This window comes from Epinephelus fuscoguttatus, linkage group LG13, assembly GCF_011397635.1.
Source record: "Epinephelus fuscoguttatus linkage group LG13, E.fuscoguttatus.final_Chr_v1".
NCBI lineage: Eukaryota > Metazoa > Chordata > Actinopteri > Perciformes > Serranidae > Epinephelus > Epinephelus fuscoguttatus.
The window spans coordinates 1,207,393-1,219,859 of NC_064764.1; the positions used below are offsets into that span (position 1 = coordinate 1,207,393).

Here is a 12,467-nt window from a genome sequence, read left to right on the forward strand (position 1 = left end):
AAAATTAAAATTTACGGAGGGTTTTTTTTTCATTTGAGAGGGTGAAAGTGATGGGAGTTGCAGAAACACCCAAACGCATACACGCCAACAAAGACTCACACAGAAGATACATACACATTTGCATGCTATGAAAGAACACAAGCACATGCAGGAGCACATGTGCTCATATTGACTCCATCAATATGATGGAGTCATAAAGTCATAAAGTCATGAGTTAAATAAATATGACGTGTGTGCTCTCACCCAGACATTTCAGAGTGGCCACCTTCCCTGAGCTGCACCGAGTCTTACTGTGACAATACAGGAGGTGGGGAGGAACATGGAGAAGTACTGCATATTAAGTTTTAAATGTCAATGACTTCACAGAGCAGGAAACACAAGGTTCACATGTAGAACAGTTTTCTGAAGAGCTACACTCATCAAAGTCAGTGAAGGTATTTGACACATATTTGAGTACATTTATTCATGTGCTGTAGTTTCTTTACTGTTCTGGCACTCTATGTTATGATTGAGACATTATTTTTCCTTCACAAACTTAATTTTTTTTTACTTGTTTCTTCATTTTATTAACCTGACTACTAGCACAGGTGGTTCCCATAGAAACCCTGAGGGGAGCAGTTGTGTGCTGCTCTTTAACAAAGGTGTGGCAGCCAAACCAACCAGTTAGTCCTTATCTTTATGTTATTTTCTCTTGTAAAACAGAAAAAGCATACAGCATAAATCTCACTTTGTTTTCAAATGTGGAACAGGTTCATTATTTCCCCTTATGGCTGCTTGGGAAAAAATATCCACTACAACTACAGCAATTCTCACCAATCATGAGGTAAAAGGCCTCGGGCAGCAGCAATGAGCCCCTTATGGTTTGGTGCACCAAAACTGCACTTATTTTGACAAATGACAAACAAAATTCTCTTTCCCAATACATTTCATTATACCACTGACCCTGTGTGAACCATCCTATGACTAAGGGACTGTTCTTTACTTATCACAGGATGGGGGGCTGGGGTGTGACTTCGCCTTTTTTTTTTTTTTTAATTTTGACCCTCCCTGAAGCTACAAATATTTTTCCTTGAGCCACCCTGAGTGACTGGTGTGTGCGCAAACGTATGATCCCCCCTCCACTTTAAATGAGTAATTAGATTTTTACTTTGCTTACCCTTTGATTTTTTAAAGTTAAAAGCTGAAGGCAAAATCCTGGAGTTGAAAAAAAAGCCTCGGTTTTTCACTCTTGTCATGCATGCTGGTTAGTTCATGCAGACAGTTTATTTTTGGCCAAATTTTAAATGAGATAAAAAAAATAAAGTGATTTTGATGAAACATCACTGTTTTAAGCTCAGACTTGGTTATTTTTTTTTTTTTTCTGATGAAAGCATTCATCGCACATGATGTAGAGTGTTGAAAATTCAAAAATCCAATAATAATTTCTGGCATGTTTTCTTTAAATGTCTGTGGTAAAAATGTATACAACCATTTAAATTTGTATGTCCCTCCCCTAACCCAAAATAAAAAATAACATAAGACCCTCACCACTGGTTAAAAAGTATCTGACATGCCTCCCACTTTGTGCGCCACCCTCTCCCCTCTCATAAGTAACATACAGTCCCTACTACTACTACTACTACTAATAAAAAAAACACAGAAAATGAAGGATAAAGACTAAAAATTAATATTTTAAAAATAAAATGAATATTGTCAGTCACATTACGAGCACAAAAACATTCAGCAGAATTCAGATTTTCATTCTGGATCAACGCTTAAAACTGTACAAAAAATGTGTAAATCCTGTTTAATCTGCCTGGGAATAGAGTTACACTCAGCTACACTTTCTGCATCTGCATTGTGTAAAGGATCCAACTAATGTAAATCTGCTCATGTCAACAACGGAATTTGGGCCACTTGGTCTCTACTTGCCTAGAAACACACTGACTAAACATGTGACCTGAGCTCTGCTGACCTCTGGGAGCACAGCCACTGTGGCTACGTTTTGCAATAAGCACACAATATCAAATTACCATCATCATCATCATCATCATCATAATCATCTTATTGAGACCGATTGAAATGATGTGTTTGCTGGGCAAAATCTTAGTGTTCAGATACCACTGCCAAGTCTGGAAACTATTACCAGTGTTCACCTTACTGTAGGTCTTTGAGTAATGACCTGGTGATCAGAACAGACCATCGCTTAGAAAACAGACACTCACAAATAAATATTTTTAAATAATTGCAAATTTCTTTTTGCCATTAAGTTAGCTGCTCAGACTCTCCGACCATACAAGAAAATAAATAGGGATGTTCCGATCTGATATATATATATATATATCCGATATTAGCAAAAAACAGGCATCGGCATCGGATCGGACTGCATGGAAAAATGCCGCTCCATGAACTCCGGTCCAGATTTTCATAGAGTCCGTGCCAGGTTTTCCGGCCAGCCCAGCGCTCCACGATTCAAGCAGTCCATTCCAGTGATCTACTCCAGCTCTTACTATCAATCCACCAGGCCAGCATGCAGATGGCAGATACACAGAGGGGGGGAAGAGTAGTGGTCAATTAAATTAACTAACTATTTGTTTTCTGCTCTGGTTTTTTGAGAGTGCTATTTTTATTTGGTTTACACTCTTACTGTTTAAGTAAAGAGCACTGATGGCACTGTTTTGGGCACAATTAGTGAAATTGGAGCCATGGATGGACTACAAAAACACTACTAAAATAACTGAAAAGGAAAGGCTGCATTGTTTGTTAAATGCCAACAATGTCTTGTGGTGTTAATCGGTTTTTTTTATTTATTTGGGGGCCAAAGCACAAGTGTGCGGAGGCTTGCTGCTATTTTAATTTCAATGTTAGACATTTTAAAGATTTCTTGTGTTGATTCATTTTCTATTTATTAAGGAGCCAAAGCAGCCAAAGCAAACCAACTATATTTTTTATTTAATGTTAATGTTCAAGTTTAAAGTTTAAACAATAAACATGTCAGTTTCTCATACCAACTGTTGTGGATCATTCTAACTAACCTGATTAAGTAGTTGTTCTTTGCTTGATCAAACCTTTTCTAACATGACTGACAACAAAATAAGTGAATACGTATAATACATGCTTGGATTGGATTGGTATTGGTATCGGCCAAAACTCAAGGCTGTAATATCGGTATCGGATCGGAAGTGAAAAAGCTGGATCGGGACATCCCTAATAAATAAACAAACAAAATACATAAACACTGTTATTTGCAGATTGAGCTGGGTTAGATGTCATATACACTTTAAGTTCCAAATAGCTGAAAAGAAGCAACACACGTCTAGCTCTAATGGAGTTGCTTTAGATGATTTATATGGTGTCACTGAGCATAAGCACAGTTAGTTTACATACATTTCCATTCATTCAAATGCGGATGTGTTTTCTACCTGAGGGTTGTGGCGTTCTGGAGCTTAATGATGTGTGACTGGCTCAGGTTGATGGACACCAGGTTGTACTGAAGGTCCTGCTCAATGGAGGTTAGAGAAATGAAGAAGGACTCCTCATACCTGTCAGACATACAGCACCGCACACAATGTACAGCTGATGATGAGGCTGTTGATATTTAACCTGATGACAATGTCTTAAAACATTAGGATGAAACACTGAAGGGGAGACCTTACAACACAGACACTCAGCTTGCAGCCTGTGGGCCAAATCTGGCTTCACAATAAAAATAACTTGATTCACACTTGGATATTTTTTTGTCCGTTGAATGTTGCTAAGGATCCACAGTTCATACAAAAGCATCAAATTTGAGCTTTTAAATCTAAAAAAAAAAAACAAAAAAAAAGGCATGGGAGGATCCCCCGACGCCCGACAGAGGTCTGGGCTATGCCTCAAAGGTAAATCCTAGAAACACCCCTGCTGGCTTGTTTGGACTGGATTTTCCTCTTGGTAAAGATGAGTGATGACAGCAAGCATCGAAAAGATTGGAAACATGCAATTATTTTTCGACAAACATTGATAAATATTATCGTTTGTTTATTAATTGGACCCTGGTTTCCTGTCATTTTGAAAAAGTGCCCCCCCCCCAGGCAAAGCAAGTTTATCATCTCTGTGCTCCTGGTAAAAATATTCTATATGCATTAGTCAATTTTGAGATTTTGGACTATTTTGCTTCCATAACATGTCTTCTGTCTTCTCTCAGACTTGTGGAAAGAAAACACAAAATTTAGCGCACATTCCTGCTAGATAACATCGCAACATATTTCTACTGTCCACTTTGTGATCATTGCAAACAAAGATAAAATGACTGACACTGTAAAAAATTTATGCAGTTGTAAATCCTGTCTTATAGTATGATACACCACTGTGCAGCGTCTTGATATGTGATGACCCTTCAAACTCAAAAATCAGTTACTGAAACTAGACTTCCTGGATTATATTTCATGTCTCATCGGTTCCTGAGGAAACATCACCATAACATGCAGACAAAGTTGAGAAAGTGCTACAACAACAAGGGAACAGAAACATGGGATTTGTCAGAACCTGGAGTATCCCAACTGCTTGCAGGCAGAGACTCCCAGCCAGTTGTTCCATCCCTCTGAGCACACTGTCCTCCATACTCCCCCTCTCTGGACCTGCAGGACTGAGCTCCTCCCACTCAGACGCACTGACACACAGACACAGAGACAGATGGAGAGAGAGACAGACAGGCAGATGGAGGTGGGCAGAAAGGTAACATCAAACAGATTTCAGAAATAATTATCACTCTACATAGTAGCTGAGCTTTCACTGCATCTCACAGCCTTCTTAAACAGATGTTTGCTCAGTTGTATCATGTGACCTTATCATGTGATAACAGGCCAAGCTTCATCAGCTAGTTACCCAGCTGGCCGCCAACATCATTCAGTGCTGATATTTGGTTGAATTTAGGTTTTGACATCGGGTGACCAAAATTCAATGTCAGGACTTCTAATGCTGATGTCAATTTAGCGTAGAATATCGATCACAGATGACATTAATATTTTGTTGGTTTTAAGTTGTGTTGGTAAATAACCAAAGCCCAACAGCTTCTGAACATCTCATGCCAATGTCATCCTGATGTAGAATAACTCCATTTTGTTGTAAGGTATGGAGAACAAGACCAAACATCTGCAAAACCTCATAATGATAATGTCCACACAATTTGAAATTCTAACAATGTTAGACATTTGAAATATCATCAACCTGTATTTCATTCCAACCACAGTCTAACATCTGTCCAACATAAAACTCAACAACATCTTTCTGACATCATATTGACATCTGGTGCCAGCTGGGAAGTGGACCCTGAGTTAGGAAACCAAAAATCACAGTGCTTAAGATTCAACTCTGGTAGGGTAATGCTGAATCCTTTCATTTATTTATTGGCCTAAAAGTATTAAAGTATATAAATGTAACCTCAAACAATGGAATCAGCCCACAGAAAATCTCCAGGTATGGCTCGGCAATATATCAATACTACATCGATATTGTGATATAAGACTAGATATAGTCTTATATTCTGGGTATGGTAATATGGTAAGCATTGTCTTTTCCACATTTAAAAGGCTGCATCATAGTAAAGTAATGTGATATGAAGCCCTGAAATGAAATGCGGTCTCTCAGCAGTCACTCTGAAATTGAATACACATGCATGCATACTTAGGGCAAAGCAAAACAAACAAAAGTGTTTTTGTTTGTCACACTGTAAGCTGATATCCATAGCAGCATGTGGATTTTGTAGGGTTGAGTTTTTAATCTCATTGAAATACTAATAATGTGTCCACCAGCTTCCATGTGTTTCTGTCTGTGTTTGTGTGTGTCACTCTCATTATCACACACTGAGCTGTTGTTACAAGATGTTGCCTCAATAGTAAAAGTCATTCTTCCAGTCTGTGCCTTGGTCTAAGTCACATACATGTGGCTTGATTTAAGTAGTGCAGTGACACCTTACAGTTTACTGTGGTACAGCTGTTAGACTAAACCAAATTAAACTGTGGCCAGAACATGAGATGATGCACAGAATTACTATAGAAAAAAAAATCAAATCAAGTTGCTATTGAATTAAATCAGTATGAGCACTATACCAAGTCTTCAAATATGTAAAAGTCTGTCTCAAAAGCATCCATTTAAGTACTTCCAACTTCTGTTTTTCTCAGGCAGCTCAGTCTCCAAACAGCAGGATTTCTTTAAAAACATAACCCAGGATAATAACAATTTGAAACACATTTGGTTTTTGTGGTATTAGAAAAAACTGAATTAAAGCATTCATTTTTGTAGCTTTTTAATTTCATGGATTACTTTTCAGTCTTGATTAGCCCTCCTTGGTACCCTGTTGCCTCTGGGTAACATACCCATTTTTGGCTGTTTACACTCATACAATACATCCACAATTATGTTGCAATATGTAAAAAAAAAAAAAAAAAAGAGTCAGGGCCCTAAACAGCAATAGCACCGTTTATATTGTATGTGATAATTAAGTGAAAGAAAATTGTTAAAATGCAAATGTTGCCTTGAAGCAAGATCTTACATTTATGGAATCCCACCATGATAGTTTCTGGGGTTTTTTTAGTTAGGTTTATATACTGTGCAGATGCACAACAGCCATCATATTTATTTAATCTCTACAGACTACCCTAGATAAGTTTAATAATGTTAGTTTTAATAAAGTTTCAATTCATGCAATATTATTGACTCTTCAAACAAGAAAAGCGTAAAATTGGTACTCCCAGTTGATGATAATGATTATGAGTCAGAATTTAGAAGTTTGGAGGACAACAAGCTGCTAACAACTGTCAAATAACTGATGTCCGCTTCAGTTACTTGTGCTCAATAACTGGTTTAATTAACTTCAGTTTCACATCAGGAGCTTAACCGAGTGCGGCTTATCCAACTGTTCTCACATGCTTTCATTTCCCCATACACGTTCAACATGCCCCCTGATTGGTTACAAGGTAAGACTCGTATTCACGCGTTACTTTACCTCTTGTCAACGCAATACCTTGACATCTCCCCCTCAAATATAATAACAAATGGGTTAACCAACAAACTTTAACCTTACTGTCGACTTGCAATATATAGAACATTACTATTACCTTAGTGCTCACATCTTAAGGTATCTTAAAAATAACCTATGTAAACTTTACAGCATTACAACAATCAACAACTCACTCTATCCTTTTTTTTTTCTTTACATGTTTGTTCTTATCACTGGTGTGGCTCTCCTGAACCCATCGCTCTCACACAGTCTCTGGTTAGAGCTCTGAGGCTCCGTTTCTGGTGGTAGGGCACTCGCTTTCATAGTCTCTGCATTAGACTGTGTCTTTTGTCGCTTCTCCTGGCGGCACCAGTTGTAAGTGTCGCCTGTAAGAGCGAGGAGTGCAGCTCTCACTGATGGGCATTGCCGAGGTGTCCTTGAGCAAGGCACCAAACCCCCCCAACCACTCCGGGCACCTCACCAAGGGCAGCCCCCTCACTCTGACATCTCTCCACTTTGTGTATGTATAGGTCCTGTTTGTGCATGTGTGTGTCTTTCGGACCTGTGTGTAATTGACAAGCAAGAGTGAAAACATTGAATTTCCCCTCAGGGGGATTAATAAAGTAAATAAACTTAAACTTAACTTAAACTTAAACTAACTGATGCTGGACCTGTCCATGTTTTTCCTTGGTCCAACTTCATCAGAACACGATCCCTTGGCTGTAACAGTGGCAAGTCCTTTACTCCATGTCTCCTCTTGAAGTAAAATCCTTGTTGTCTCTTAGCCTCTTCATCCCTGTGTCTGATGAGGTCTTTATCTGGCCATTTTGGAACCAGATTCCTTTTGAGAGAGGGGAGCGTAGTTCTTATCTTTCATCCCATGAGCAGCTCTGCTGGGCTTACTCCAGTAGAGGTCACTGGTGTTGCTCTGTAGCACAGTAATACTAACAGTGGGTCTTCTTGTTTGAGTATGCGTTTTGCTGTCTGGACAGCACGTTCCGCATGCCCATTACCTTGAGGGTTGTAGGGGCTTGATGTCACATGCTCAATATCGTACTGTCTGCAAAAGTCTTTCCATGTGTCACTTGAATACTGTGGACAATTATCACTCACTATTTGCTCCGGAATGCCAAATCTTGCAAATGTGGCTTTCATCCTCTTAACAACCTGGTCTGTCGTGGTTGTGGGCAGGTGCAAGATTTCCAAATAGCGTGAGTAATAATTTGATATCACCATGTAATTCTTGCCATTATACTCACATGAGTCCGTAGCTATCCTTTGCCATGGTAGTTCCGGCAGAGGTGTGGACTGCAGTGGCTCTTTACGCTGTGTACGTTTGTTTACCTGGCAGAACTGACATGTTTCCACACAGCGTTTGATATCAGCAGATATATTAGGCCACCATACTGTTTCCTTTGCACGTTCTCTACATTTAGACAAGCCCTGGTGTCCATCATGTAAACGCTCCAGCATTTCCTGTCTCATAGTCTGTGGAATTGCGATGGGACAGCCCACTGTGATGAGGCCTTTAGATGTTGACAATGAGTCCTTGACTGTGTAACAGTCCTTTGCACTGTTTGGAACGCTGCTTACTCGTGTAGGCCATCCATCTTTGATCAGCTTGAGTACGCTCTGCAGCTGCTCATCCTCTCGTGTAGCAGACCTTATCATGTCTAGCTTGTGCTCTGATACAGGCCAAATGTGGATGACAGCATCAACGTGACTAGCAATGATCTTCTCTGCATTGTTTTCTTTGTCCCCGCTCTCCCCTACAGGGCTGCGTGACAGAGCGTCAGCAATAACTAATGTCTTTCCTGGTGCGTATTCTGCTATGGCGTTGAACCGCATCAGCTGCATTAGTAGCCTCTGACATCGCACTGGTACCGCATCCAGTACCTTACTGTTTATCAGTGGCACCAGTGGTTTGTGATCCATAATGAGTCAGAATCTCTCCATACCTACCAGGTACTTTTGGAACCTCTCACAGGTCCACACTCCTGCTAAGCATTCCTTCTCAATTTGCGCATACCTGGTTTCTGTGTTTGACAGTTTCCTGGAACAATATGCAACTGGCTTCCAGCTTTCATTGTGTAGCTGGAGAAGAACACCTCCTATGCCATAACTGCTCGCATCGGCTGAGACTGCAGTCTGTCATTGTGCGTCATAGTGAGCCAATACAGGCGAGGTGCTGAGGCCTTCCTTTATTCACTTGAACGAGTGTTGCTGTGGCTGATCCCATGTCCACGCTGTATCTCCTTTCAGCAGGTCATATAGGGGAGCTGCTGCTGTTGCCAAGTCCGGGATGTATTTACTCATGTAGTTGACCCTGCCCAGTGCTCTCTTAAGCACGTGGGCTCCTGTAGGTCATTGATAGCACACACTTTACCTGGGTCTGCTCTGACTCCAGTTGCGTCCACAATGTGGCCCAGGAAGTGCAGCCCTGACTGTCTGTACACACACTTCTCTTTGTTGAGCCTGAGTGCAGCCTGCTCCATTCTCTCCAATGTGCGCCGCAGGAGTGTGTGTCGTGTTCTTTTATGTCCTTCCCATGGACAATGACATCGTCCATGTACACGGCCACTCCTTCCAGCCCCTCCAACAGTTCATTCATCTTGCGTTGAAATATCTCTGAGGCAATGTTTATCCCTGACAGTTTAGCCAGTGTCTCTTCTGTAGTCGGTAATTGGTATCGCTCCCTTTTTATATTGTCGTTCAGCCTTTGCAGCCCAACACAGATCCTTACCGCTCCTGTCGGCTTCATGACTGGCACCATCGGTGCGCACTAGTCTGTTGGCTGTGTGACTCCCTCTATCACACCTTGCTCCTCCATGCGTTGCAACTCAGCTTTTACTTTAGGAAGGAGCGGTAGGGGAACTCTTCTGGCTGTATATACAGCGTAGGGCACAGCATCTTCTTTCAGGTGGATCTGCACTGGCTGTGTTTTAAATGTTCCTTCCTGTCCTGTCTAACATGCTCTACTCTTTTTACCAGCCCCATCTCTACAGCTGTCTCTCTTTCTAGTAGGTTGCTGACTGTAGGCCCACTTGCTACCTGCACTGTAAATATGTACTTCCTCTGCTTATGGAGTGTACTTGCAGTAAACTGTCCCACAATGCTCAGCGCTACACCCGGGCTATCGAGAGGAATGCGAGATTTGATTAGCTTTCTTTTTGGCTTAAGCGCATTAAATGTTTTAAGGTTCATTACTGTGACATCAGCACCTGTATCAATACGTACCTAAGTAAAAGCTTCCCTCCTCAGTATCTTCACTGTGTGTGTAACTTCTCTTACTGACCTAGGGAAACATTTTCTCTCCCAATGGCCCTTTTTCCCACATTTTCTACATACTGTGTCTGATGCTGGGCATTTTGCAGTGTCTTTGTGCTTCTCTTTACCGCACCAGTTGCACATGATTTCCTTGTCCGCCGTTTCTCTCCCCTGCAGACTGCCTCCATGGCGGTCTACCACCTCTCTTTGATGGTCGTCGATGTGTCACCTCTTGCACAGTAGCTGTATGTCGCTCCTGCTGGTTTATCTGCTGTTCCACATCCTCAGCCTGCCGTATCATCTGCACTGCCGTTTCCAAAGTGAGTGTTGGCATAAGCTGTAGTCTTTTGGAGAGCTCCCTGTCACGTATGCCAACAACCAGCCTGTCCCTGATGTGTTCGTTTTTCTTGTCTCCGAAGTCACAGTTTTCACTCAGTTCATAGAGGGCTCTTATAAACGTCTCAGCCATTTCCCCCGGCTTCTGCGCTCTTTGGTGGAAACACGCTCTCTCGTGTATTGTGTTTTTCTTCGGCATCAAGTATGCACCATATTTAGCTAGCACCGTATCGTGGTCGTCACTGTCCTCTGCTTGTCCAAACGTAAACGACTTGAAAATGTTAGCGTGCTAACCTGAACCTCACCGTCCTCTTCTCCCAACTTTACCGCCGACCTGTACCGGGTGAATCTCTGTCGCCAGTCTCCGAGTCGCTCACAGTTGAAGTGCTCCGGCGGGTTGAACTTCGCCATAGCGTTGGACGTGGGTCTCTCTTAGAACACTTCTGACACCATGTCAAATAACTGATGTCCGCTTCAGTTACTTGTGCTCAATAACTGGTTTAATTAACTTCAGTTTCACATCAAGAGTTTAACTGCGCGCGACTTATCCGACTGCTCTCACATGTGCTTTCATTTCCGCATACACGTTCAACATGCCCCTTGATTGGTTACAAGGTAAGACTCGTATTCAGGCGCTACTTTAACGAAGTTAACTCGTTAACTTAGGTTCGGGAGCAGGGTCACGCCTCAACCACACCTCTAATCACCACAACACCGGTCGCGCAGGCGGGATCGCGCAGGCCGGCTTCACCTCTCTGCACCTCCTACCCATCGGCAACTTCCCTCACGTCAGCGAAGAGCCTGCGGTCTACAAACACGGCACCCTGGCACTCCGCCTTCACCTCCAACCCGGCAGTCTCCACGTCCACAATCACTGCCCGACATTAGAAACTGGACCGTCGCCCGTCTCCAAAGGTTCCTGAGGGAGAAAGGCATCCTCTTCCACCGTACCGACAATAAATCCAAGCTGTTTCAACTGTATTTAGCCTTCATCGCCGCTGCTTCAACCGCGCTTCCCGTGCTTCCGGCTTCGACGCCCGGGCCAACCACCGCCAGCGTCGCTAGCCGTGACGTCACTCAGGTCACCCCGCCACAACCACAGCCTGCAGCACCAGCAGTACCAGCACCCCCTAGCGTGGGGGAGGTCGTATGTCCTCCTGTGCCTGCTCCCTCTGTCTCTGACTACTCTCAACTAATCTCAGCTTTCTTTTCATCCCTGTCTTCGCAGGCTTCACAAAATCCCCGTGCACATGCATCCTTTCATCCCATCATCAATCAATCAATCAATCAATCAATCAATCAATTTTATTTATAAAGTCCAATATCACAAATCACAATTTGCCTCACAGGGCTTTACAGCATACAACATCCATCTGTCCTTTGGACCCTCACAGCGGATAAGGAAAAACTCCCCCAAAAAAAACCCTTTAACGGGAGAAAAAAAAAAAAACGGTAGAAACCTCAGGAAGAGCAACTGAGGAGGGATCCCTCTTCCAGGACGGACAGACTGCAATAGATGTCGTACAGAACAGATCAGCATAATAAATTAACAGTAATCCATATGACACAATGAGACAGAAAGAGAGAGAGAGAGAGAGAGAGAGAGAGAGAGATGCAGGATAGACGGTAATGACAGTAGCTTACAACGACATTAATGAAAGTAATAATATTATCGTTATAGTTCTGGCTACTGTGGTACAATATATTGAAAGTATAGTATCTGGCAGTATACATGTGATATACGTGTGATAATAATCATATGTGTATGATAACAGTAAAAGTATGACTAATGACTAATGATGGCAGCAGCAGCAGGAGGCATCTGGCAGGACCACGGCAGCAGCACAACCACACACGTCATGCTATCCAGGCACTGCTGCGATATGAGTTAATCTGAGAGACAGTGGAG

At 42.2% G+C, this 12,467-nt stretch overlaps 1 protein-coding gene across 1 annotated transcript in view; it reads right to left on the reverse strand.

Annotated features, from left to right (window-relative positions):
• The window catches only part of tmprss3a (transmembrane serine protease 3a), a 117,875-nt gene that overhangs the window by 55,540 nt on the left and 49,868 nt on the right, over positions 1 to 12,467 (reverse strand). Inside the window, exons 4-6 of the mRNA XM_049595158.1 lie at positions 4,504 to 4,627; positions 3,402 to 3,521; positions 244 to 290 (exon numbers count right to left, since the gene is read on the reverse strand). Of these exons, the coding sequence (XP_049451115.1) occupies positions 244 to 290; positions 3,402 to 3,521; positions 4,504 to 4,627 (291 nt within the window). The remainder of the gene's footprint in view (positions 1 to 243; positions 291 to 3,401; positions 3,522 to 4,503; positions 4,628 to 12,467) is intronic.